This window comes from Vombatus ursinus, unplaced genomic scaffold, assembly GCF_900497805.2.
Source record: "Vombatus ursinus unplaced genomic scaffold, bare-nosed wombat genome assembly UNPS02014959.1, whole genome shotgun sequence".
In the NCBI taxonomy this organism is placed as follows: domain Eukaryota; kingdom Metazoa; phylum Chordata; class Mammalia; order Diprotodontia; family Vombatidae; genus Vombatus; species Vombatus ursinus.
In genome coordinates this window covers 16,557,025-16,584,022 of record NW_020954737.1, presented here as the reverse complement: position 1 = coordinate 16,584,022, position 26,998 = coordinate 16,557,025, and the positions used below count along the sequence as shown (strand labels likewise).

General features: G+C 37.5%; 1 protein-coding gene across 2 annotated transcripts in view; it reads left to right on the top strand.

The window, feature by feature from the left end:
* NMNAT3 (nicotinamide nucleotide adenylyltransferase 3) overlaps positions 1 to 26,998 on the top strand; it is a 132,950-nt gene that overhangs the window by 80,559 nt on the left and 25,393 nt on the right. For both annotated transcript variants that reach the window (XM_027845235.1, XM_027845236.1), the window contains exon 2: positions 6,403 to 6,553. In XM_027845235.1, coding sequence (XP_027701036.1) covers positions 6,445 to 6,553 — 109 coding nt within the window. In that variant the 5' untranslated portion in view covers positions 6,403 to 6,444. The remainder of the gene's footprint in view (positions 1 to 6,402; positions 6,554 to 26,998) is intronic.

Here is a 26,998-nt window from a genome sequence, read left to right as displayed (position 1 = left end):
CTCTGACAATGTGTGTATCATCTATGTGTACATCCCTGGAAAGTATATTGCCAAAGTGAATGAATTAATCCATAGCATTCAAAATTTCTCCATATGCTGTAACCTGTGGTTCCATTTATGGATTGTATGGTGCTGACTGGTAGAGACCCACTGTTTTCCTTGGTGTTGATTGTCAGACCAAAATTAGCACGAGTGGCAGAGAATTGATCCATACTGTGTTGCATCTCAGTCTCAGAGGCTGCATTGAGTGTACAATCATCTGTGAACAAAAAAGTCACACACGATCTCTCCTTCCACTTTAGTTTCAACTTGTAGCTTTTTCAAGTTAAATAATTTACCATCGGTGCAGTAGCTGACCTTGAAGTTTTTTTTTTGTCCTTGTCAAAGGCATCCAACAACATTGTGCTGAAAAGCATGGGAGCAAGCACACATCCCTGGGGTGACTGGGAAAGTACAGGAGCATTATCCATTATCCAGAACCTGTACAAGCACGCCATCATGAAACTGAAATACAATACTGATGAACTTCTCTAGGCAACCAAATTTTGCCATAATCTTCCATAAGCCCTCATGACTGACAGTATCAAAGGTCTTGATTGTGCACCGACCTCTGTTCTGCTCCTGGCATTTCTCCTGGAGTTATCAGGCTGTAAATACCATATTCACTGCTTCTTGACCCTTTCTGAAGCCACACTGGCTCTTGGGTAGATAACTGTCTTCCAGCCTATTAAGGAGGACTCTGGTTAGAATCTTGCCAGCAATGACTAAGAGAGAGACCTGTCCCTTCCTTCTCCCCCACCCCCGTGATTGTCACAGTACAACCCATTTCCTTTTCCTTTATAGAGATGAACAGTGGAGGCGTCTTTGAACTCCTGGAAGATAACCTCTTCTTGCCATATGACCCAGAAGATTTCAGTCAGCTTTCATATGAGCACAGGACCTCCTGCCTTGTAAATCTCAGCAGGAATAGAATCAGTACCAAATGCTTGCCATACCAGAGGAGCCTAAAGGCATACAAAACTTCTTCTTTAGTTGGAAGCTTGACTAGAGTAGATTAACTTCAACTTGAATGAAGTATATGGTCAGTGGCTTCGGTATTGGTGGATGATGGTGTGTTGAGAACACTATGGAAGTGTTCAGCCCATCTCTCCAGCATCATGTCCTTATCACTAATGACTGTTGCACCACAAGCAGAGTGGTTGAGATGTACCATAGGTCTTTGGCCCATAAATAGCCTTCAGGGCATCATAAAAGTACTTTGGGTTGTTACTATCAGCATAAATGTGAATTTCATCTGCCTTCTTAGTGAGCCAAGAATCCTGCATCTTTCCAAGCTTCACTTGCACTTTACTTTTGATGGAATTAAATGCTGCCTTCTTAGAGATGGATGAACTATCTTGCAGGTAAACCCTGTGGAGTTCTCATTTTTATAGATACACACACATACATGATAGATGGATAGACACATACATACACATACATATATTGATTGATAGAGTGAGAGTTGAATGGCTACTGCTTAGGAACCTTTTACATGATTATTGGGAAGTACAAATCATTACAGGGACAGGGTCAAACATAACAAGAAAGGTGAGAATACAAAGGCTTCATCAACTTTCTCCTACCTGGTAAGTTCAGAGTTCTTTGGAGCTGGAAACAGAACAAGAAGGAAAGGGCAGCTTGACCTGCCTATTGAGTATTCTTTTCTCTCTTTAATCTCTCCAGAGGAAAGACTGCCAATTTTATTCTTTTGAATTTAACATACTACTGGTGCTTAGGTATCTGGTAGTTCTTCACTGAAGTTGCAGGAAGATACAGAAATAATGAAGGACTCGCTAATACCTTAAAGTAAGCTTCTCTGTGTATGGTGGTTGAGCCAACCCCCTAGTTCAGGTCCTTTTCATCTCTTGCTTGTTCTTCTTGCTTCAAGTCTTCCCTCATTTCAATCCATGCTTCACAGAGCTGCCAAAGAAATTTCCTTATGATGCATGCCTGACCATGTTACTGCCCTGCTTGATAAACTCCAATGATTCCTTATTACCTCTAATATAATGTGTATTGTATCTAATGAATTAACAGACTTATACTAATTTTTGTTCACTCCTACCCAGGAAAATTTTTTACCATATAACATGAGATAATTGCAGAAAATCAAACTAGCTGAAGAGACTTGCTCTGGTTGCCCTCAGATGTCTAGGACCCAGCGGCAGTGACTGTCAGTTTCCTGTGGCAGTCAGTAGTGAGAGTTTTTATGGGAACCACTGAGGATTCTAGATTCACTTAACCTCTGGCCTAGACCTAATTGCTTTATACAAGAAGATGTGTAAGTTATATTGTGCCATATTGACAGATGACAGAAAGTAGAACTATTCCATTCCTGTTCATAGAAAAAGACAAGGCTGTGAGAAAAATTGAAACCCATGATTGGTGAAAATATGATAAAAACGTACCTAACTACTTGAAGGTAGCTTAGATCTGTCAGCTTGGACAGATTACATTCTCGGTGTCAGAACCTTGTCTTGTCAAAGAATTAACAGGGAGGAAAGCAAATAAAGGCTAACAGCCAGTGAGGTCAGGACTGCATTTGAGACCCTGTCAGCTGCTAATAAGAACCAAAGATATCAGGTGAAGTGAAACAGGGTGCTAGTCAGGGAACCAAAGTGTAAGATGCAATAGGAATAGGACAGCAACAGGAAATCAAACCAACTAGGAAAATGGAATCTAAGAAACTAGGATCAAAGTTACAAAAAAGTCAGTTAGAACTCATGAAGCCAGGTCACTGGTAGAAACAAGTTGTTCTGTTACAGGTTGTTGACTATATATTTGACTGTGCTCCAGAGGAGCCTTCTCTAACTTGGGGTGTTAAAGGGAACAATTTTGGAAAGTTAGAGTTCTAAATACCAAGATTATTAAAGAACTTGCAGGTGTGTTTGCCAAGCCACAGTGAATGATCTTTGCAGAATCTTGGCAAATGCAAGAGTTGCTAGAGACTGGGAATTGACAAATGTATGGATTTTCAAAAAGGGAAGAAAGTGGATTCTGCCAATCTTCAATTGTCTGATGTTGATCCTCAGAAAAGTTTAGAGTGCCTTATTAAATGGTTGATCTGTAAGCACTGAGAAAACAAAACAATAATCACTAGATGTAAGCACAAGCTCACTAAGAACAAGTTTTTCCAGACCAACTTAATCTCTTTCTTTCTTTCTTTCTTTCTTTGAGGCACTTGACAAAGCCTCTCTCAATATTCCTTTCAAATCTTAATATGGAGTCTGAGTTAAAGCATAAGTAGATTCAAAACTGGTTGAATGACAGGACCTAAAGTATTAACTAGCAAAAGTATATCAATATGAAGAGGGGACTGGTGGTATGTTACAGGACTTAGTTCCTTTTAACATTCTTATGAATGGCTTATATGAAGATACAGATAACATACTTGTCAAGTTTACAGATGATATAAAGCCAGGAGGGATAACTAGTTAGATGACAGACGTCGACTTCAATCCTACTCTAGCCCCACTCCAGATCTGCCTGCCCTTTACACTGTGCCTTCTTTAAACTTCCTTCATTTTGACCATCTCCTCTTGTTCCTTCTGTCTTTTGACATTCACTGAGACCTAGCTCCTCATCTAGATAATGCTGCATCTTTGGCCATCCTGGAAAGGACTGGCTACCTCTTCTCTTATACCGCCATTAGTCCCAGTGAGGAGTAAGAATAAATCTTGCTCCTTATTGTCACTTCCAGACTCTTCATCTACCAGCATTACTTAGCAAAATTATCATCCAATTCAGATTCTGATGGATATTATCCACTGACCCTCAGGATGGTCTCCCTCCTTTCTCAATAAGTTCAATACTTTTCTCACAATATTCCTCTCTATCCCACCACCTTCTTGCTAGGGTATTTCAGTGCACATATTGGTGCTTCCTCAATAATTTCTGAGTTCCTCAAACTACTAACCTCCTGAGTGCTACCTTTCCCCTTTACTTGAGCTACACACTAAGATAGTCACACATTTGATTTTGCCATCATCCAGAAGTGTTCTCCTTCAGTGTTCAAGAACTCCAAAATTTCTTTATCTGATTACAATCATTTAATCATTCCATCTCTCCCTATGCCTTACTACTCTGAAATCTATATTGAAACTTCCCCATGACCTCTAATTCCTCTACCTCTCAGCACTTTCTCAAGCTATCACCCCTATTCTGACTACATTCTTCTCCTTTCCTAATGTGGACTACTTGGTAGTTCACCTGTACCCTATCCTTTACCCTCAAATCCTCTGCTCCTTTTTCCTATACCTAATCATGCTTTTTTATTCCTACTTTCATGCTAGAAGGAGTCATGAAACCATGCCTTGAAACATGAAATCATGTGGTGGACTAGGTCCACCACAAATTAGTTATTTAATCTCAACTGGACCCGCACTGCAGGAAGGTAATCATTCTAATCATCCCTAATCCATTCTCTATCCCGCTCACCACAGTAGGCATTCCAAACCTTTCCTTCTCTCTTTGAGCACCCCCTATTTTCACTGTCAGTTGAGAACCTTACCTCATACTCATACTTTACCCCCCCAAAAAAAATATCCTTTCCTCACTTCACTTTCCCCTGACTATTTTACACGTGGCTGATCACTTCATTGCCAAACCCATTGACCTTTTCTCAGGCTTCATCCTTTTTTAGCTCTCTGCAGCATTTGACACTGTTTACCACTTTCTTCAGGATACCCTCTTCCCTCTGGGATTTTCCTCTGCTTGCTCTTGGGTCTCCTGACTGACCTCAATCTCAATCTCCTTTGCTAAATCTTCATCCATATCATGTATCCCCCAAGGCTGTATTTGAGATCCTCTTCTGTTTTTTCTGCCTCTACTTCCTCAAATATAAAATTGGAACAATAATAATAATAATAGCACCTCTCTTGCAGGGTTGTTGTGAGGATCAAATGAGATAATATAAAGATTTTTTGTAACAGTTCCTGGCACATAGTAGGTGCTTAATAAATGCTGTTATCCCACCCCTTCTCTCCACCACCACCCACATGGTATTTTATAATAGCAGAGAACTGGAACAAAGTAGGATTCCATCAATTGGGGTATGGTTAAATGAATTACTGTACCTGAATATTGTGAAAGGATCAGTGGTCTCCCTGATACAACTTCTTTCCTTCCACACACAAAATATGGAAGCATTCCCTAAAAAAAGACAAAGCTGCCCCTGGGACCTGATTGGCCCCAACTTCTCTGATGTGATTTCCTCGTCATCTAGGCAAAAAAAAATCCCAGCCATGTGGAATCTGAGCCTCTCAGACTTGGTGAGTACCTAAGACCACACAAGTTGCCATACCCCGATGACCTGATGACTAGATACATTTCCATATGGAGATGAGGGAGCCTAAATCCAGAGAAGCTAATTGTATCCTTATTCCGCATCCTTGCTATTTTAGAGCCTGCTCCTTTGTTAAGTGTTCAGTGATTTACAAGTCTCTTATTTCATCCAAAATGGAACGAGAAGTAAGAAAGTGCTAGCATTAGAGCTGGGCCACCAATAAATAGAATATTGCCATGCTGTAAGAAATTCTGGATGTGATAAATAGAGAAGCATGAAAAGACTTACATGAAGTGATGCAAATGAAGTAAACAGAACCAGGAAAACAATATGCACAATGACTGAACAATATGAATGGAAACAACCGCAACCGTCACAGCGACAAAATCAAAACTAAATGCTGCAAAATTCTGATGACCAAGCTAGTCCTCAGATAAGAGCTGCAAGACTATACCTCCCCAAGTCCTTTGCAGAAGAGTGAATTTTTGTATGCAATGTTAGATTTTTTTTTCAATGTATTAGCTTTTCTGAACTTCTTTTTCTTCCTCATTTGTATTTATTATAAAGGATGGCTCTCTGGGAGTGTTGGGGGAAGGGGTACAATGAGAAATGAACCTGATCTTAAAAGATCACTAAAATCCACTTAATTTTTTTTTAAATAGGTTGCCTATTGTGATTACTGAATTTCATTATATTGGTAACACTGAAGCTGAGTCTGGATGACCATTTCTCAGGAATGCTATAATAGGAATTCAGCAAATCAGGGAGGGGATATATTAAAATTGCTTCCAAGATTCTTTCAGAATTCCAGGTTCTGTGATTCTTGTTGATGTCAAAGTATACATTTAGAGGATCTTCTCTGGACCTAGGTTGAATGTTAATTGATATAGCTGCATGTTCACGTATTTTATTGTATCTGAATGTTAAGTATGTATTCCATAGATAAACACTATCATGTTGGATTTTTGCCCTGCCAGTCACACAAGTGATAAATAACCACTCTTTCCATTATTACAAAAAAACTGTTTTGAAAAAATATTGTGGCAATGTTTATTGACTATAACGTTTTCTTTTAGGTGAGATGTGTTTCTAAGAAAGATTTTGATGCTTCTAACAAAATGAAGTGCAAGATACCAGTTATTCTCCTTGCCTGTGGCTCCTTTAACCCTGTTACAAATATGCACCTGCGTTTATTTGAAGTGGCTAGAGATCATCTTCACCAAACAGGTCAGCAAAATAAATCTTTTGTGGTTGATGGTGCTATTTAGTTTGAATAGAGTTGACATTTTTGATTCTTTGAGTTTTAGCTGTTATTGTTTAAAAAAAAAAACTATTGTATTAGGTTAGTAATTTACATCATCTCCAGTAAACTGTACTGACTAAAAAAAAATACTGTATCATTTTCAGTATTTTTTTTCTAGCTGAATAATCCTTAAGCAGGTCATATTCCTATCATAATTATATACTTTTAGTAGTTCATGGCAGTTATTACATTTAATACCAACAAGAGGTTAGGTACGTCATAGAACATTTGGTCCCATCATTTCAATTCCAATTTAAAATATGTAATAAAATTAGAAGGTAAGGTATGTACTTTATAACTCCTATCCCAGGATGAGTACCCAAGCACATTAGTTGATGGTGATATTGACATTTTCTCTTTCGTGACCATACCCTTTCCAAAAGTCACATCTAAAGAATTAATAGCCATACACACACACACACACAAACACACACACACAACTATGGGAGATCTTGAAATGTATGCTTTGGCAGCAGGAGACAAAATACATGTTTGTCTTTGTGACTCTAGACAGATAGACACACAGATAGATAGATACATGCATACATGGATACATAGATGCATAGATGGATAGAAAGACAGGCAGTCAGATAGATCTGTGTATATGTATATATTTTTCTATATATGTCGATATCTCAGCTTCAGTCCTACTCTGTTTCCATTCTTTTCCACACACGTTTTTGATCTGAACTTGTGAATTCGTCCATATGGGGTGGGAGAGGGTCTCTCTTGAAACTCCCTTCATAGCTGTAGACAGTTTCATAGCAAACAGAGTTGCCCAGGATGGCATTAAGATTATCTGATTAGCTCATACCTAATATGTGTCAGAGAAGGAAACTGAACCCAATTCTTCTGATTCTAAAACTAACCCTTTAGCCCCTATGCTACATTGCCTTTCATCAGCCATATAGACATAATCCAAAATGCCTGATATGATCGAGCAATTAGGACAGACAGTTTTAATTTGAAATGCTGGGAGTGATCCTCTAAAATGCGTAGTGTGTATTGACATACAAAATATCTACTTTGATCCCTCAGTTAATAAACATTTGAGCACTGGAAAGGCAAAAGGTAGCCCCTACTCTCAAAGAGGTCACAGACTAATGAGGGAAACAACATTTAAACAACTATGTAGAAACAAGCTACATATAGGATAAATCGGAAATAATCAACAGAAGATGGCAGTGGAATTAAAGAGGAAAGGCTTCCTTTGGAAGGTGGTATTTTAGCTGAGACTTAAAGGAAGTTGGGAGATGGAGATTAGGAGGGAGAGTATAAAAAGTATTTGTTCATTTTGGGTGCCTCTTTCAACCGATGTAACTTGAAATGGTACTTTTAATATGGAGCTAATCCCTAATCGCTTTTTTGCAGAAAGAACCACAGGCACCAGTAACCATTTAAAATTATTATCAAAGGAATTCCATGAATTCGCATGTTTATTTGGAAGGAAATGGCTTTGTTGTTAACATATAATTAATTCAGTGTTCAAAAAGAGAAAGCAATGCCTAATTATTTCTCTTTTTAAAAAAAATACTTTTTTTTTTACATTATTTTCTAGACTCTTGCCTGCTAGGAAAGTAGAAAAAGTCATAGAATCTGTCTGTCTATATGTCTGTCCCTCTCTCTCCCTCCATTTCTCCCCACCTCCATACTCACATTCTCTCCCATTCCTTTTTTCTTATTCTCTCACTCTCTCTCTCAATCATCTTATTTTAGATTCTCATTGCCATCAAACAGCATCATAGATTTAAGATGCAAGAGCAATACAGCAACATTTTATTCCCTGAGATAAGTAAATTTCATATTGATAAACATATTATACAATCATTGAGCTAAAAGGAACATTAGCAATCATCTCATCCTCTCCCCTCATTTTATAAATGTGGACAGTGAGGCACAGAGAGTTCAACATCATACAGGTATTAGGTAGAAGAGCCAAGATTTGAACTCAGGTTCTGTGACACCAAAGTCAGGCCCTTTTTCATCTGCCAGATGAAATATCTGGTGTGCATTGGTGTCATAAGACCTTCTGTGATGTCTGGTGTAACTGGCACCATAAGACCTTGTATGATGTCTGTTACCAGGATGTTTGGACAAGGTTTTTTGTTGTTTTCATCGTTATTGTTGCTTTGTCAGAATTTATTCCTTTAGAAACTGGTGTATCCTAGGATTTGCCCAGGTTCCCAGCAAGGATATTCTGAGACTCTAGACTAGAGGGACTTCCTAAAGCCATGATGACCTCAAGTTGTACAAATCTTTAGGTTTTGAATAGATTCTTGCAATATGGATTCGCATGGAGGTGATGCATCACTTCTGCTTTGTTAGAGTTAGAATAGATTTGATCACAATTGACATTTTAAGAAACAAAGTAAATATAAATACAGAAAGACAAAGATTTAAGAGAAGAAGTTCTCCCCAACTTGAGATAACACATCAAGTTTAACCTCTCTCTGGGAAGAAGGAAAGGAAAAAGGGAAAGAAGGGAAGGAGAAAGGGAAGCAGGAAGGAAAGAGGAAGAAAAAAGGAAGGAGAGAGGGAGGAAGGAAGGAGCTATCACTCAGCACTATATGCAACCCAAGTAGTCTGATGATCTTCCCACACAGCCTTGATACAGAAACTGCTGTTAATGATATCATGGCAACTTACTCCCCTCCACATCTTCCCCTCTCCAGGCTCTACATGGCCTCTCTCCTTCCCAAAATTCTTTATGATGGGAATGACAAGACTGTTTAACATATTCTCTTATGTCGTTATTTTACACATTCCATCAGGTTACAGAATATGTGCATTTTCAAAGGATATATCAAATTGTGAAATATATAAACCCATAGCATTGCTACTGGTCAAGCTGGATAAATATTATCGAAAAGAATCCCTGTGAAACATCTCAAAATAGCAATGAAGTGAATAAAATAAGTTTCTCGTAGATCCAACAAAAAGTGAAGGGGATCTCACATTTCATGTTTGATCTGGAGCGACTGTTTGTAAGTACTAAGGGAATAGAATTCTCTGCAGTGCATTTTATCATTTATCATCATATCAAGTTTCAGCCTAAAAAAAAAGTCATAATGAACACATGTTAAATGTAGACACTATTTCAAAATATTTTTAAAGAAACTCTGAAAAACTCTTCAGAAAGTCTTGTGGTTTCACAGACCATAGTTTGCAATGCTGACCCAAGCCTAATATTCTTTCCTGCCTCTAAAACTAGTTTTTAATGTGTTTTATGGCATGGATCCTGTTAGCATTCTGGTAAAGCCTATGGATCTCTTCTCAAAATGTTTTTTACTACATAAAATAAAATATGTTGGTTGACAAAGAAAACTCATTATATTGAAATGCAGTTATCAAAAAAAATTTTTTTTAAGTTTACAGATCCCAGGTTAAGAACTCTAGCTTTAAACTGAGTTTCCTGGTTTGTCAAAACCTGATTAATAAGAGATTCCCAATCTTTTCTTATATATTCATTCAGTCAATAACGTTTACTGAGTGCTGTACTTGACAATAGGGGTCTGTTTCTGCCAGCAAGAGAGAATAAAATACTCCCTATATCAGGTACATATCCTATGATGTGTGTGTGAGTTTATTGCACCTACAATGAGGTAACACAGAAATGGATTTCACAGGCCATGAGATATGAGCACATCTCTAAACTTAGACTATCTCTGGGCTACTAAAGAAAATGGTGACATTTAGTAAGTACAATATGATGTAAACAGTGTTATTTATATAATGGAAAGAATGCTGGAATTAGGAATCAGGAAACCTGGATTCATGTCCTAATTCTTATACTAATTCATCATAGCAATTATAATCAGAGAGAATGGGAGTTTGGGAGATCTTTGAAGGAATGAGTAGAAAGAGAAGGCACAAGGTTGAACTGTGGAATATCCATGTTTACAGAATAGAAAGAACAAGAAAAGCCAGGGAATCCAGGAAGTGATTTCACAGTTAAAGGCATAAGGGAACCAGGTTGGCATAGGGCCAGAGAAACCAAGAGAGTAAAAGAGATATAAGGAGATTGACAACATCCCCTATCTCAGAAAGATCAAGGAATGAGAAAAAGTCTTTGGATTTGTCTAGTAGAATATCATTAGTGACCCTTGAGAGAGGAGTTTCAATAGGGTGATTGGAACGAAAATCAGATGTCAAGGGTTTAAGAGTGGAACTATACTACAGAGCAGCAATTATCAAACTAATTTTCTAGTAGTTAAAAAAATAGATTGATCAGTAGAACAGATAAGGTATACAATATATGGAGGGAAATGAACATAGTAACATAATCCAAAGACCCCAACTTCTGGAACAAGGACTCACTATTTAATAAGAACTGCTAGAAAAACTGGAAAGTAGTTTGGCAGAAATTGAGTTTAGAATAGCATCTCATATAGTATACCAATATAAGTTCCAAAAGGATGCATGACCTAGATACAAAAGGTCACATTATAAACAAATTAGAAGGGCAAAGAAGGAAATACTTATCACTTCTGTGGATAGGGGAAGAGTTTATGACCAAACAAGGGATAGAGAAGATCACAGAAGATACAATGGACCATTCTGATTACATAAAATTGAAAAGTTTTTGCACAAAGAAAATTAATGTGTCTAAAATCAGAAGGGAAACAAATCAGGGAGAAAACTATTTTTATCAAGTTTCTTTGACAAAGTTCTCCCATCCAAAGGAACTGATTAAAATATATAAGAACTAGAGCCATGCCGCAATAGAGAAATGATAAAAGAATGTGAGCACAGTTCTTAAAGAAAGAAATCTAAGTTATCAATGGCCATATAAAAAAATTCTCCCAAGTCACTGATAATAAGAGAAATGCAAATTAAAACGTTAAGGTTCCATCTCATACACATAAAATTGGGCATAAAATGACATTGTGGTAGTTGCTGTGGTGATGGAGAGGGAAACACATGCACCATTAGTGGGGCTCTGAATTGTTCCAGCCATTCTGAAAAGCAATTAAATCTATACCTAAACATCATAGAATTGTGCATCTCCTTTGACCCAGTAATAACTCCATTAGGCTTACTCCCCAAAGAGATCAAAGTAGGAGGAAAATGACCCATATTCAACAATATGTATATCAGCTCTTTTTGTAGTATCAAAGAACTGAAAATTCAGGAGTGCCCATCAGTTGGGGAATGGCTGAACAAATTATGGTATCTGAAAGGAATAGAATACTAGTGATAGAATATAGTTTCATACAAACCTGGAAAAATATTTATGAACTGATACAAAATGAAGTGAGCAAAACTGGGAGACCAGTTTATACAATAATAATAGTATTGTAAAGAAAAACAACTTTGAAAGACTTAAGAATACTGATCAGTGCAATGACCAATCACAATTCCAAATGACTGGTGATGAAATTTTCTACCTCGCTCCTGAAAGAAAGGTGAGGGACTTATGATACAGAATGAGACACTCATTTTCTGCCAAATGGCTTAAAAGTCCAATGTTGGGGATTTGTATTGCTTGGCTGTACATAGCTGATATAAGGGTTTTTTTTCTTTCAATTTAGGAGGAGAGGGGAACAATGAGACATGGTTATGGATAGATTTGCCAAAATAAAAACAAAGAATAAGAAAAAAGGGTCATTGAAGCATTTTTAAATGCATAAAAAAGATCAGATTTTAAAAGTCAGTAGAAAACAAACAATCAGGACAGCTTTGAAAATATCACACTAAATTTATTACACTATAAAAATAAGCAAACTATCCATAATAGAGGTTTTGGGCTTCAAGTACAATTCTCTTTTTCTGTTATGTGTATGGAAATAGTCTTCTTATTTGGTGTTGGTTAAGTTCAGATTTTTAAAAAAAGATGGAACAAAAGAGTGAGTATACATAAAAAGTGAAAGTAACCACTGTAGATCATTCTTTCTAAGAAGACATTTTGGACTTAAGCATTATCAGTGTCAAAGAGTTGGAGATTTTTGTTTTGTTTTATAGGATAGAGGAGACCTGAACATGATTACAGACAGAGAGGAAGGGAGCAGTGGAGGAAGGCAGTATGCTTAGTGGAGAAACTCATGGCACAAGGAGCGAGAGGGTGGGAATAAGGTCACAGGTCTCAGAGAGCTTAGCCCTAGAAAGGAAGGATGGAAATTTTTCTCCTAAACAGTATGAAAAGAAAGTGGGCAGCTAGATGAGTCGGTGGATAAAGTGCCCGGCCTGGAGTTAGGAAGACTCATCTTCCTGAGTTCAAATCTGGCCTCAGACACTTATTAACTGTGTGACCCTGGGCATGTCTCTTCATGCTGTTTGCCTCAGTTTCCTCATCTGTAAAATAAGCTGGAAAAGGAAATGACAAACTGCTCCAGTATCTTTGCCAAGAAGACCCCAAATGGGGTCAGGAAGAGTTGGTCATGACTGAAAAACAACAAAGCGTATAACGATAGAGGTGGATAAATGACGTTAGGGGGTAGAAGAGAGAAGAGGTCAGAGAGCTCACTCCAGATGTTCTCAATCTTCTCAGTGAAGTATAAGGCAAAGTTACCTGCTGAGAATGAGAGAAGAGATAGAATTGGATCCTTTCTCTGTCCTGAACTCCCTGCTGCTGTTTCCTTGTCCACTTGGGCATTCACTGACCTCAGTATAGTAAGTGAGCCATGGGGTATGTTCTACTGATTTCCCCTTCCTCAGATTGACCTCCAATTTAAGAAGTTGCAAATGCTTGGCTTCCTTAGTAAGTAAAACATTCTATACTGTAGTGATTAGATCAGTTTTATTTGGTATACCTATATCTATATGAAGAAGTAAGAAAACAAAATTTTTTCTAGTATTTTTACTATCAGTCCACAATACTTTATGAGACTGTTTTCTAACTAGCATGCCCCATATACTGTCGGTGCTGTGGAATGAATTGCATCATAAAGATAAACAATATGATCTAAAACTATCTTTTTCTTCATTTGGTAACCTCAAGAAGGAAAAAAAAAAGATGTTTTATTGCTCCCAATTGTTTTCCTCTAAGAGTTTAAGTTGAAATTGAAGGGTATTTATTGTAATAACATTTAAACTAACAATTTTCTTTGGTGAAAGAGAACGTGTACTCCCTAGTGTCTGATCAGTGTCCAATGTGATGAATTTCACAGTAGCTACTGCTGTGACGTTAACTTTGATTTTCCATTACAAAAGGTATGTTGAGAGAATTAAATACCTCATGATAAGGTGGTGCAATATAATCTAGAGATAAGGTTGAAGTGTAAACTATAATAATTCCATTGAAGACTGCAACAGTGCCAACTTCTATGCTCCCAAGCTTTAGAAGATACCATGAAACCTAAAATAAATATTCTATAAACTTAGTATGTTATTTTAATATTGGACTAGCTCAGAAAGTTTTTTAATCAAATAGAGCCGTTTAATATATATTCATGGGTAATTTTTCAGGCCGTTCTGAAGCACTGCTCATTTACACATTTCTAATTTAAGTGACTTTTTTCTGGAGGAGACTGATTAGAAACATTGAATCTATGATGTTCAAACTCTAGCAGTCATTCTAGATTATTTTTTTTCCCCATTTAGCTCTCTATGAGCTTGAGGATTGGGGGCATAATTATTTTATCTGAAATTCCTTGGAGTGTCAATTTTAACTAACAACAAGCCAACATTTTTCTTGTCCTTATAGTTCTACCCTGATAAGTTAGCAATTAAAGTAGGGAAGTCATAAGGTTTAGAACTGGAAGGGACCTGAAAGATCCCTTCAACCTCATTTTACAGACAGAAACTAGTCCCAGAGAGGTGGATGACTTGTCCAAGATCTCACAAGTGTAATAAATAAAAGATTTTAAAAGTTATTCTTAGAAAAATGTTTTTTTATGCCTCATGCAATAGTACTTTGCTGTTAACATTGCTCTTAGATTACATGTTTGGGAACTATTCAATATTTAAGTGCTTTATAACAAGGTCCTTAGCTTCTTCCTTTAGACCTCATTCAACTCTAACCCCTGCTCTATTATTAACAAATTCTTCTTTATCGTGAATCTCTTTACTTTACACTCTTTCCATCTTCTTGCACTTGTAAAAAGCTAAATCTCCAAAAGATAGTGCTTCCCTAGCTGTTGTCTCCAGCACTAGGTAAGGTTCTTCCTTCAGCCCTTCCCACCCTGTAACCCCAAATCGCTGGTTCAAGAGAGTCAGACCCATTGCGCCTCGTCTGATTTACATGTTGTTGCTTTGCCAACCTCACTCATTAACCCCTCCTCTTTGTTTGCTCTGTCTTCATCACCCATCTCAATCCTTGTTGCAGTCCTGTACACATCTCCAGTTCATTCTTCCTCTTTTCTCAAGGTTTTCAGTAACTGACTCACACTCTTACTCTTCACCTTAACTCTGGCCCTCATAATTGATCACTTCAGAATACTTACTGATATCCCCTTGAATGCCCTGACCTCCCATTTCTTAAACTTCCATGACCTCCATTATCATTTCACCTCAGCCACCCACAGGGATGGTAATACCCTTGATCTTACCATCACCCAAACTCTAAAATCCCTCTCTCCAATCAGTTTCTTAGCCCTCAGTTTCTCCTCTTGCCTCAAAAACTATTTTTTCTCTTCATCATGACCTCCAGTTTCTCTACTTCTCCTTGCTACTTCAGTCCACCACCCCTATTCTGGCCTTCCTTCACAGTCTTAACCCTACTCAACCTGTCAGTTGAACCGATTCAAGCCTACATATCAGCTACCCTTGAATACCATGCCTTCTTGTCCAATCTCCAGTTATGGCTTACCAAACTCAACCTTGTGTTATCCTCATTATCTACATTCTCTGTTCCTATTACTGTGCTACCAGTACACCCTGGAGAAAGTAATGTTGCAGTGCTACCTGAGTCCATTAAAAATTCATATCTAATATCAATTGCATTATCATTGCTACATGGCAATCCTTTTATTCTTCCCTGATGGTATCTATTCCAAAACCTCCATTCTCCTCCAGCCTCCTGCAACATTTCTCTACAACTCCTACCTCAAATAAGAGAAATTTAATTCCTATTTTACAGAAAAGGGGACTGTATGTTGCAAGTTCTTTCCTTCCTACCATGCTCCCCTCGTCCCAACCTTCTCTTCATTCACTCCTCCTTTACTAAAGTCTTTGGTGAAGAGATATTTGTTCTCTTTGCTTTAGCTTACCCATCTGTTTATGCTTTGATTCTGTTCCTTTCCATCTCCTTCCATTGATCATTTTCTTTCTCCTAAATCTCTTTATCCACTGATTCATTCCCAGCCATCTATAAACATGCCCAGGTATCTCCCATACTTAAAAATATTATGTTACCAGATACCAGACATTTCTTAAGCCAAAGTTAACCAACTTGACCAATAGCACACAATCACTTGGTGGTGGAGAAGGAACCAGAATCCAAGTCACCTAGACCCATTTTTGAGTAACAAGCAAATTTAACTTTTGACTACTTCATCAGAAACTATAAACTGGTCTTTGTTAACCGCCTCAAAGACAGGAAGCCCTACCTGGCTTCAGGTATGAAGACTGAAAGGCAAGAGGATTAGAGTAGGGATCCCATCCAAACCCCACTACTCAGTAGGAGGTGCTGACTTGAATAACATAAAGACTACCTGTGTACTGGAGAAGAGAGGATTTAACTCACCATGAGCTAACATGGAGTTAAAAACAGAGACCTTTTTGATCAATACAAGAAGAGAGAATACTCATAGCCCTAAGGAACCCTTATTGTGTAAGCACAGGAACTGTAGGACTGGATGGGCACAAAAGAAGGTTTCTTTTAAAAATAGAGGCACTGAGTACCAGGGGATGTTCAGTATGGACTCTATAGTGAAGGCCTAGATGTTAGAACACTAACCTCTTAGGGCTAAATGACAAGCATTATATGCTAATGAGTGGGAAAACTTTAAACGCTTTTGATACAAGAGTTTTTTTTTATTAGCCTTATATATGGTGTACCATTAAAATTGATATAAAATGGGTCCATAATCCATGAACATGTGTCATATTCTTCCTAGAATATATTTCATATTGATGAAATTCATAACTTTTTGCCATTAGAACAGTGTTTTGTCAATAATATGATTTTGGAGCTGGTAATGGGAGCTAGTCCTTCTGTAAATCACAAAAAAATCATGTATCATGCTCATATTGTATTAAAACTCATCTTAAAATTATCATCTCCTCCACCATCATAGTCTTCTGCTGGGTGTCAGCCTTGTAATATTACAATGCAAATGCCTCAGATTCAGACTCAGTCCCAACTGGTCTAGAAATGGTCCATAGGCTCTATTTTACATAACCACCAATATTAGCACCAAGTATATAATCTTGATGACCCATTCAGTACAATTGAAGAATTAAAGGATTTACTAACTGATTATTCAGCAACATCTTGTAGAAAAGGAAGCTAGACTGTTTTAATTTTGTCTATAAAACTATGCTCTGTGTTTAACTGCAGTATTTACTTAGTGATGACCTATTTTACAGAATCTTAGGCTGTATCCTTCAGTATAATAATAAGTACATTGAAAAAAATTTATTGAAAAATGACAAGGATATTAGCACATCATCAAAGTTCACTGAATTGCTAAATGTATAAAGCTAGGTCTTACCTGAATTTCAAAAATAGATCATACAATGGAAGGCGTTAACTATTAACAAAATACCTTTCCTCTCAGATCTACATAATCTACTTGTCATCTTATCATATTTAATGGAAATATAGATGTCTGATTATAAGAAAACATCTTGCCTTAGATCAACATGGTTATTATGTTTTCAGGAGCAATCAAAGAAGATGGTATAGAGTGGGGTTAGAGAGAGAGAAGTCAGTCAACAAGCATTTATTAAGTGCCTACTATATACTAGGCATAGGAAAGTGATTAAACACCTAAAAAGCTACTTATAAGAAAACCTCAGTCATTTATAATAAGAATTCATAGGATTGATGTGTAGAAATTGTAGGTAAAGATGCTCATTAGATTCAACCTTCTTTCCAGTAAACCTTCCATTAAACAAGTTCAGATGATTTTTGAAGTTTCTGGCTGTTTTCAGTTGAGGGCTCAAGCAAACTGAGGAACATTTATCTTGCAAAATACTCTCATATTGAATTAGGTGGTTTATTTGAGTCCAGAGTTGAGTGACCCAGAGCTGAAATTCCTTTAATCTGCTCTTTATGATAATGTAATCCTTAAAAGCACAGCTGCAAACCAGTAGCACATACACTGAATCTAATTTTACCACTTTCCTCTTCCTCTCTCCATTCCCTGTATGATTAAACAAAAGGCAAGCAGCAAAAAGTAGCTACAGTGAAAAACCAAGTACCCCATCAGGTGAACAGTAGTCAGCTTTTGAAAATTGAGAGGCCCTATGATTTGGAAATTATTCAGATGTTTTCAAAAGTAGAAGACTTAAGTTGAAGGAGAGAATTATTACCTATAGAAGGTGGGGGGTGGCGGGGAAGGAAGAGCTAAATGGTCAAAAGGAAACTTTGGAAAACTAGAGGATCATTGTAAGTTTTAATACATTAAGGGAACTTATTATCCTAAGGCTCCAACTAAATGAATTTCAATCCAATTCATTTGTAGCCTATGTCAGCCAACTGTAGATTCACATTAACTATTTTGCTCATTGTAGAATATTTTGGAAAATAAATGTAGTTCAGTTGACTCAAACTCCTGTACCAGTTTATCTGGGTACCTCCAAATTTACCTGAATTCAATTTGCTCCTTAGTAACTGACCAACAGCATGCAATTTAAAAGTAAAATATTTAATTGGGGTCAAAACAATTAGCCGAGCATGGAGAAAATTTCACACATTCTCAAGATTCAGCACAGTCATTTTTTTTTTAGGTTGTATCTGTGTTTATTTCCCTCAAAGCAGGCAGTATGCATGCATGCATCCGTACATGGGAGCCAGTTTGGAACTGAGCTCCCTTTGGGGTTAGAGTATACAGTTTACATACCCTTTTGACAGGGGCTGATGTCAGTCCACCATCATTTCACCCCTGGACTGAGAAAATATCTCTACACCAGACCACTCCCAGCCATACCAGGCCACTTCCAGCCTTAGACCACCTAGACTAAGGAATCTGTCTCTGCCAAAGCTTGAACAGAACACAGTGGGCTTTCCTACTTTAGATTAAATTACCTGCAAGCTTGGGTAGGGGCTAACCAGGATAAGGATAGTCAATGCAATCTCATTATCAGTAATGTCCTTCCAAAGAAAAACTGAACTTAAAGTCAGGATTTTGGAAGAAGGGGGCAGGGGAAGCTCTGAATCCCCAAGATATTTGTTATTAATAATCATTTTTCACATTCCCCCATCTGATTCTAATGAGAGGTGTGGGATCCTCAATGAATCACTAACCAATACGGCCAACACTTCATCAAGGGTTTGAGGACTTATGATAGGTAACAATGTGAGGGGGAGGAAAGAAGAGAAGTTGATCAGAAGAATCATTTTTCAATCATGTCTGTGTCTGACTCTTCGTGACCCCATTTGGGGTTTTCTTGGCAAAGCATTAGAATCTAATCTCTGCCTTTCCTCCCATCCTACTCCCCCTAATTTTCTAGCTTTGTAGAGGAGACAAAGAAAACAATTGCTTTAGGGATAGAGGTGACTTGTAAAACTCTCTGGGGTGGTATGACTGAGGTTCTAGCTCCATTCATTAATGCCCTTTCATAAGGGCAGTCTCAATACCTGTCTACACTTCCTGTATAGCTCCTCTACTTGGTCTGTGGCAAGTCTCTGTGGATTATCAGGATTAGGCCAGCATTTTTAGTCCTATGGCTGGTACCATTGGCAGACTCTGTCTACACAGCTACCATCTTCTGCAACCCCAAAGTCTCCTCCCATCAGACTTTGCATTTCCTGATAAAATTTCCATTCTTCCCAGGCATTAGGTCTCATGGAAAATCAAGTCCTGAGAAACACTGTGGTGTGAGTGACTTCTCTCTGGCTTCAAGAAATATGTGAAATGCCAAACCTAAATTAACCCATTTCTCTCTAGCATGCACCAGTGAAAACAACAAATATTCGTTAAAGGCCTAAGGTATGTAGAACACTAAGCTAGGCACTGAAAGAGATTCAGAGTTTAAATAAGATATGGTCTCTTCCTTCATAGAGATTATAGCCTAATAATAAAGACTGTTTAATAATTTAAAAAGCACAAGGATTTTAAATTGTCCAAAGCCAAATAATTGAGAGGAAAAACACAAAATTGTTTGTAACAGGGGAGAAATAGCAAAGAATACTGAAGATCCTTCTCTGAAAGATCAAAAAGGAAGTTTAAAACTATTAAATAAGATTGAGATCTGTTGATTTTTTGCCAAGTTTTCAGAAACTTCTCACAAAAGAAAACAAGACATTTGGAAATGAAAGAAATAAACACTTCACACAGAAGATATCATGTACATTAAAAAAATAATAATAATCCCAGAGACCTGAGGAGTCTTTATATTCTGTATGTGGCATCTAAGTTAGTTCAAAGACAAAATCCATGTACAGAGAGAAATGAGAAAAACTAAAGGAAAATCAGCACAGAAGAGAAACAATTTCAGAGGGCACTGAGGAAAATTTGAAAGAAACACACAAAATGAATAGACTTGAAAGAAACTAGGCTCTGGTTCTGTCAGGACTAATTGTTGTTCTAGACAGTTTATATTTTACTTCAAGTTTAATTGATAGAAACTGGATCTATTTTTCATCTTTCCATCCTATTTCAGTGGTGCAGAGCCAAGGGTGAAACTCTCTTCGAAATTGATGAAAAGCTCATGCTAGCATTAGTATAGTACCATGGGGATGTAGAGCAGGACAAGAAATGAGCTGTCTAAATTATTTTTAAGTTTTATTTATGACTTTAGGCATGTTTGTTTGGCTGGTTTTCACCCCCATAGTCGCAGGTTGTCCCTGACCCCTAGAATACATTCCATGTTCATCTTCTCCTCCTACATTCCCAAGCTTCCTTCAAAGTCCCAATCAAACACCACCTCCTAGATGAAGCTTTTCCCGATCCCTGCAGCTTTGTGCTTCACCCCTCTCTCCTGCCAAAGTTGTCTCGTATCTACATTGTATATATTCAATATCTACATAATGTGTTATTCTCCTGGTAGGCTACAAGTTCGTTCCTTCATTGAGGCTGGAGACGAATTTATTTTCATCTTTACCTCTTTAGCACCTAGCACTGTGCCTGGTGAGTAGTAGGTGCTTAATAAATGCTTGTTTATTGACTGATTCTGCAAGTCCAAGATTGGTCATTGCATTTAAGTTGAATAAAGTAGCCTTTGATTGTTGTTTTTGTTTCTGCCACTGTAGTCATTATATAGTTTTCTTAGCTCTACTTTCACTCTGTATCAGTTCATATAAATCTTCCCATGTTTCTCTGAATTCTTCATATTTTTCATTTTTATAGCATAACAACATTCTTTTTCATCAATGTACCAGATTGCTTGTCCATTCCCCAACAGATGAATAGCTACTTAGTTTCCTTTTTTTTTTTTTTTTTTACCACAAAAGGTTAGGCCAGCTAATTGATTTAGAGAATATGTTAATAAATTTTGTGCTTGAGAAATGCAAAACTTTGCATATAAATCCACAAAAGAAAATTAAAATAGAAAGATATGCACAATTAAAATTAAATTTTCAAATATCAACTAGATTCCTTTCATTCATGCTTGGTTTTAAAGCCAAGCTTATTTCAACAATAATAATGATGATGATAATAATAGTTAGCATTTACATAGTGCTTTAAGGTTAGCAATATTCTTTGCAAATACTGTCTCATTTTATCCTTATAACAACCATGGGAACTAGGTGCTATTATCACCTTTTTGTAGGTGAGGAAACTGAAGCAGACAGAGGGTAAGTGATTTGTCCAAGGTCACACAACTAAGTATATGTCTAAGGATGGATTTGAACTCAGGTTTTCCTGATTCCAAGTCCAGTCCTCCATCCGCTGTGCCATCTAGCTGCCTAGTTGCAACTATGGTCTTCATTGCTTATCTAATGCCATAGTATCTTTATTTATTAGATTATTTATAGCACTAGCTGATCCATTTATTTTTGGAAAGATTTTTAGCTCCATGGTCCCATCTCCTAGAGTCCTGTTTGGGGAAGATGGTCAGGATGGAAGAAAATAAAGAGAGGGACCAAAAAAAAAAAAAAGGCAAATCAAGCCATCTTACCTCACCTTCTAGGGAATTTATCTTTCCCTAGCAGGAAGGAGCTTTGTAAATAGGGTTGTGTAACCAGAAGAAGAGAATTGATCTGTTTTGAGTTAAGATACCCATTATTAATGTCTTGTCTTTGTTTCGCTGCCCCCCATTTGCCTCACTCAGGCCAGAATACATTTAATTGACTTCCTGCCGTTCATCCATGCTTATTCTCATCACTGGTTTCTGTAATGTTCTCTGTTTAACATATTATTTCAATGCCACATTTAAAGTAGAAATCTTATCTACTTCACCGTGGCCTACAGAGGCAATCCTATAGAGTTGGGAGGAACTTTAAAGATCTTCAAATTCAAATGTGACAACTGAGGCCGAGAAAACCCAGGTGTCGGGCCCACCGTCGCATAGAAAGCTAGTGGCAGAGCTGAGATTTGAACCCAGGTCCTCTGATTCCATATCCAGGGACTTTACCCTGTTTATTTTCCATTTGAAAGGTTTTTTGTATGTCTCCCTCCTACTCCTGCATGTCCATAAACAAGGTCCATTTTGTATGTCCCTTCCTATGGTTTTACTCCTCATCTAGTCTCTTAGAACTCCCCTGACCAGATTACCATGGTGGCCTCTTATTGGCCTTCCTGCACCCAATTTTGCCGTTTTCCTCCCTTCTTTCACCATGCTGATAAATTAGTCCTAAAACACTGCTTTCATCATGTCATTTTATCCCTGCTTTTATGGAGCACACCTATGCAATAGAATAAAGTATATCATTATAGACTAGAATATGATGAGAGGTACAGAATTCAAGGAAGGCAAGGTCATTTCTGAATCAAGGTGATAAGGGAAAGCTTCACGAAAGAGATAGCATTTGAGCTAAGCCTTAAAGGATAAGTAAGATTTCAAAAGTTAGCCCAGGAGGGTGGGGGAGGAGGTAGCTAGGTATTGCAGTGGATAGAGTACTGGCCCTGGTATCTGAGGGACCTGAGTTCAAATTTGGCCTCAAGACACTTACTATCTGTGTGACCCTGGGCAAGTCACTTAACCTAGATTGTTTACCAAAAAAAAAAAAAAGAAGGCTTGGGAGAGGAGAAATATTCTAGTTGTAGAGTACAATTAAAAGCATAGAAATGGGAGAGCATTAGACATGTACAGGAGACAGAGAGCAATCTACTTTGACTTTCCATTACCTATGGCAGGCCTACAGAACATACAGCCCGCAGGCTGATTGCATCCCACAAGAGTGGCCCGTGAAAAATGTAGAGAATGTAAAAGAAAGTAAAGCTGTATAGAGTGCTTTGTCCATGCCCCGCTTAACTTGCCTTCCACTGGTCACTGTTTGTGCCCATCATGAAACTTGGCAGGTAGGTTGCCACTGTGTGCTCTCTCCTGTTTGTCGCGTGACCCACAACAACCAACCATTATCAGTCTGTCTCTAGTCTGAGAGGAGTGATTTCATGATAAATAAAAATCTTAAGTAATAAGTATAATTAATTAATATTAGTTGAAATTTCCCTTTTTTAAAAATATGGTTTATTTACAAAATAGTTTTATCATTAATTATACCGTTACTTAGAAGGTGAGCCGCTAAAAACCTATCTGCAGCCCGAAGAAGTTTAGCCTATTTTAACTTTGGCTCTTACCTACTGCCAAGCTGTGCAAGTCTGACCTATGGGATATAAAGTTCCTGCTTCTTAACCTGGCACTTAAGGCCTCACCTGTCCTTCAAAAAATATGAAGTTGCAACTTTGTGGTTTTCCTCATAAGAGCTCCCACTCAGAGTGCCTTGTGCCTCTTCATCCCCTCCCCTTGGTTCCTCACTCTCCTGCTTCTCTATAAGGAGCTTACCTATCCTTTATGGTCCATCTTAAATCCTAACTCTTTCATAGAGCCTTCCTTGATTAAACAAATCCCTGATTAAACAAATCCATGATGATCTCTGCCAGGTAAGGTACCCTGTGTTTCTTTGTATTACCCTCAATACCCAGCATGGTGCCTTTCTCAAAATAGGCAATTAGCAACTGTGTTGGCTGGTTGATTAGCCACTTTCCATGCATTTATGTTAACAATCTTGGACAATCCATTAAGACAGGAATTTAAGGATCAAAACTGAAAATTAATATTATATGCTATATAAAGAATAAATCCCTATTTTAATCTTCATAAATAGGCAATCTCAAGCCATATTTTTATCTCTTTTACTTAGAAAATTATAATAATAGTAGAGTGTAATCAAAATGAATGATATTCAGTCCTTAGTCCTTGAACCACTTATTATTCTTTCACATATAACTTATGGCTGTTCAAAATTTCTATATTAGAATATTGTATTACATTAGACCCTACAGTATATACAGTAGTAATGTGGATTTCTTTGTTAATGGTGATTGCAAAAGCAGTTCCAAAGTCACTTAACTGTGAGGACCACTGATCAAAGTCATTTAAAATCTGGCAAAGCCTCATTAATTCACATTAATAACTGGGCAACACATTACAAATTACCAGACTTTGAACATTAGAATACATTATAATACAAAATATAAAAGCAGTAACATTACAAAAACATTTTTTTCAATTGTTTTGACAAGTATAGTTTTGTTTTAAATATTTATAGTAATTTGTAATAATAGGGTGATATAAATGTGCTGAGGCATACTTTGTGAAAATAATGAAATCTTTATAGTCCAAAATGTTATTAAGCCATTGCCTCAGAGGAGTATGAGGCTGTAGGAATGTTTTTGAACGCTAAAAGAATCCTTTTAAAGTGCTGGCAGAGATCAATCAATTTGTTCAGTTTTCTAGTAGCAGATTCTAGCTGTATCCCAAGTAATTTTATAGGGAGATTCAGGGCTCTGAATTAATCAAGAAAGCTAGCATTAATTAATATTTGTGCTATATACTGTTCTAGGTGCTGGGAATACAGAGACAAAAATGAGACAGTCCCTGCCCTCAAGGAGTTTACATTTGTTCTATCAGAGGCAATATATAAAGATATATGGTATTTACACAAAGCAAATGCAAGTAATTGCATAACAATGCATGTAATTTGGGAAGGAGGACACTAGTAGATGGTCTGGGCAGGAAAGACTTCATGTAGAAGGTGAGGCTTCATATATAAATGTTATGTATGTTGTCTCATGTAGAAGGTCAGGCTTCTTTTCTCCTTCATCCTTCTTCTAAAGCACCAGAGTAGCCTACGAGTAAGCTTAGAGGCCCAAATTCTTCTGTTTTGTTTTTGTTTTTTTCCACAACCTGCAGACATTGTCATAATGGGATAGAGGATAGTACCCTTATTAGAGCTGTAGATAGTAGCATTAGACTTTTGACACATAGATCAGCTCCCCTGCTTTGCTGATTTTGGTAATACCTTTCTGTTTTCTGCCCCTACAGACTCATAACCACAAGAGTTCATCCTTTAGTATTTATTCACAATTATATACAACCTGTTCCTCTTCCTCCCTCCCCCAAACAACAACTCTAGGCTCACAGAGACTGGGCCTGATTGCAGTGGTCCTTACCCACAATGGGCTGGTTCCTCTCTTTGGCTCATTATGCCCCTCTCCAAAATTTTACTCCTGGGAAATCTTTAAAATAAGGCTTAGTTATAGCTTGTATCCATGTTCCCCTAAGTGTGGGTAACAAGATCCCCAACTCCCACACAGGATCCAATGTACTAAATGCATGTAGGCCATAGGACAGCCTTTAGTTCAGCTTTTGTGAGGTCAAGAAACCTCAGGCAAAGATCCAACTACTATTATTCCATTGAATTAATTGAATAGCTCATAAAATTGATCAAGAGGCCCACCCCTGATCAACTTCATATAAACATGGGTGTGTGTGTGTGTGTGTATATATATATATACATGTATATATATACATATATATGTATGAATGTATGTATGTATGTATGTATATGTATGTATGGAGAGAGAGAGAGAGACCACTGTAGTTAGAAGTACAGATAAAAGAAAACCACTTATTCAAGAGCAAATCTTTAGATATACTTCCCCATGTCTGACTTGACATTCATGACCCTCTCTTGCCCAACACTACCATAACAGCTGCCTTCCTCCTGGTCTCCAAAGATCCTAGATCACACCCTGACTGAGTTGGATCAAGCTCATTGATCTATTAGAGAATGATCCCAAATTCACTCTCAGTCAATAAAGAAAGCTTTTGATTACATGGTAGGTTTTGTTGATCTTCATTCACTTGTCTACCACTTCATTTGATTAATTTTCTTATACCTTGGACCAAGGGAAAGACAAAGAAATACAAAAGGGCAAAGTTAGTATTCACATTGCCTTGAAAATATGAATAATCCAACAGAGAAGTTGGTTCATCACAAGGATCACCAGGGTTTTTAGTTAAAATTTGGACATTAAGAAGAATTGCATTGTGAGGTTCTCCCTATACATGTCCTGGATCATGTTAAGAAATTGTATTACACAGGGTAGCCCAAAAAGTCTTAGTGCAATTTTAAGCTTTTTGTTGTTGTTGTTTAGTCATTTAGTTATATCTGACTCTTTGTGACCCCATCTGGGATTTTCTTGGCAAGGATACTGGAGTAGTTTGCTATTTCCTTCTCTAGTTCATTTTACTGATGAAGAACTGAGACAAACAGAGTTAAGTGACTTGCCCAGGGTTACATAGCTAGTAAGTGTCCTTGGCCAGATTTGAACTCATGAAGATGAGTCTTCCTGATTCCAGGCACAGTGTTCTATCTACTGTGCCACCCATCTGCCCTAGTTTTAGGCTGCCAAAGCTTAAAACTGCACTAAGACTTTTTGGGATACCTTGACTAACTGGACACCATTATTTTTAAATATTAGTATCTTGGGGCAGCTAGGTGGTGAAGTGGATAGAGCACCGACCCTGAAGTCAGGAGGACCTGAGTTCAAATCCAGCCTCATACCAAACATTTGACATCTACTAGCTGTGTGACCCTGGGCAAGTCACTTAACCCCAATTGCCTAAAAATAAATAAATAAATAGATAAATAAATGAATATTAGTATCTTAAAATAAGTCAGTTAGTCAAACAGACTAGATAGTTCTGTCAGTAAAGATGAAGTTATATTCAAAAAAATCTGAGCTGGCCTCTACAACTTGGATTATCGTCCTCTTGGAGAAAGACTTGAAACTAAAACCTTCGTATATTCCTAGCAGCTGTGCCTTTAATTAGGAGGTTCTTGGTCTCTCCTGAAGAGAATACTTGAAGTCAGA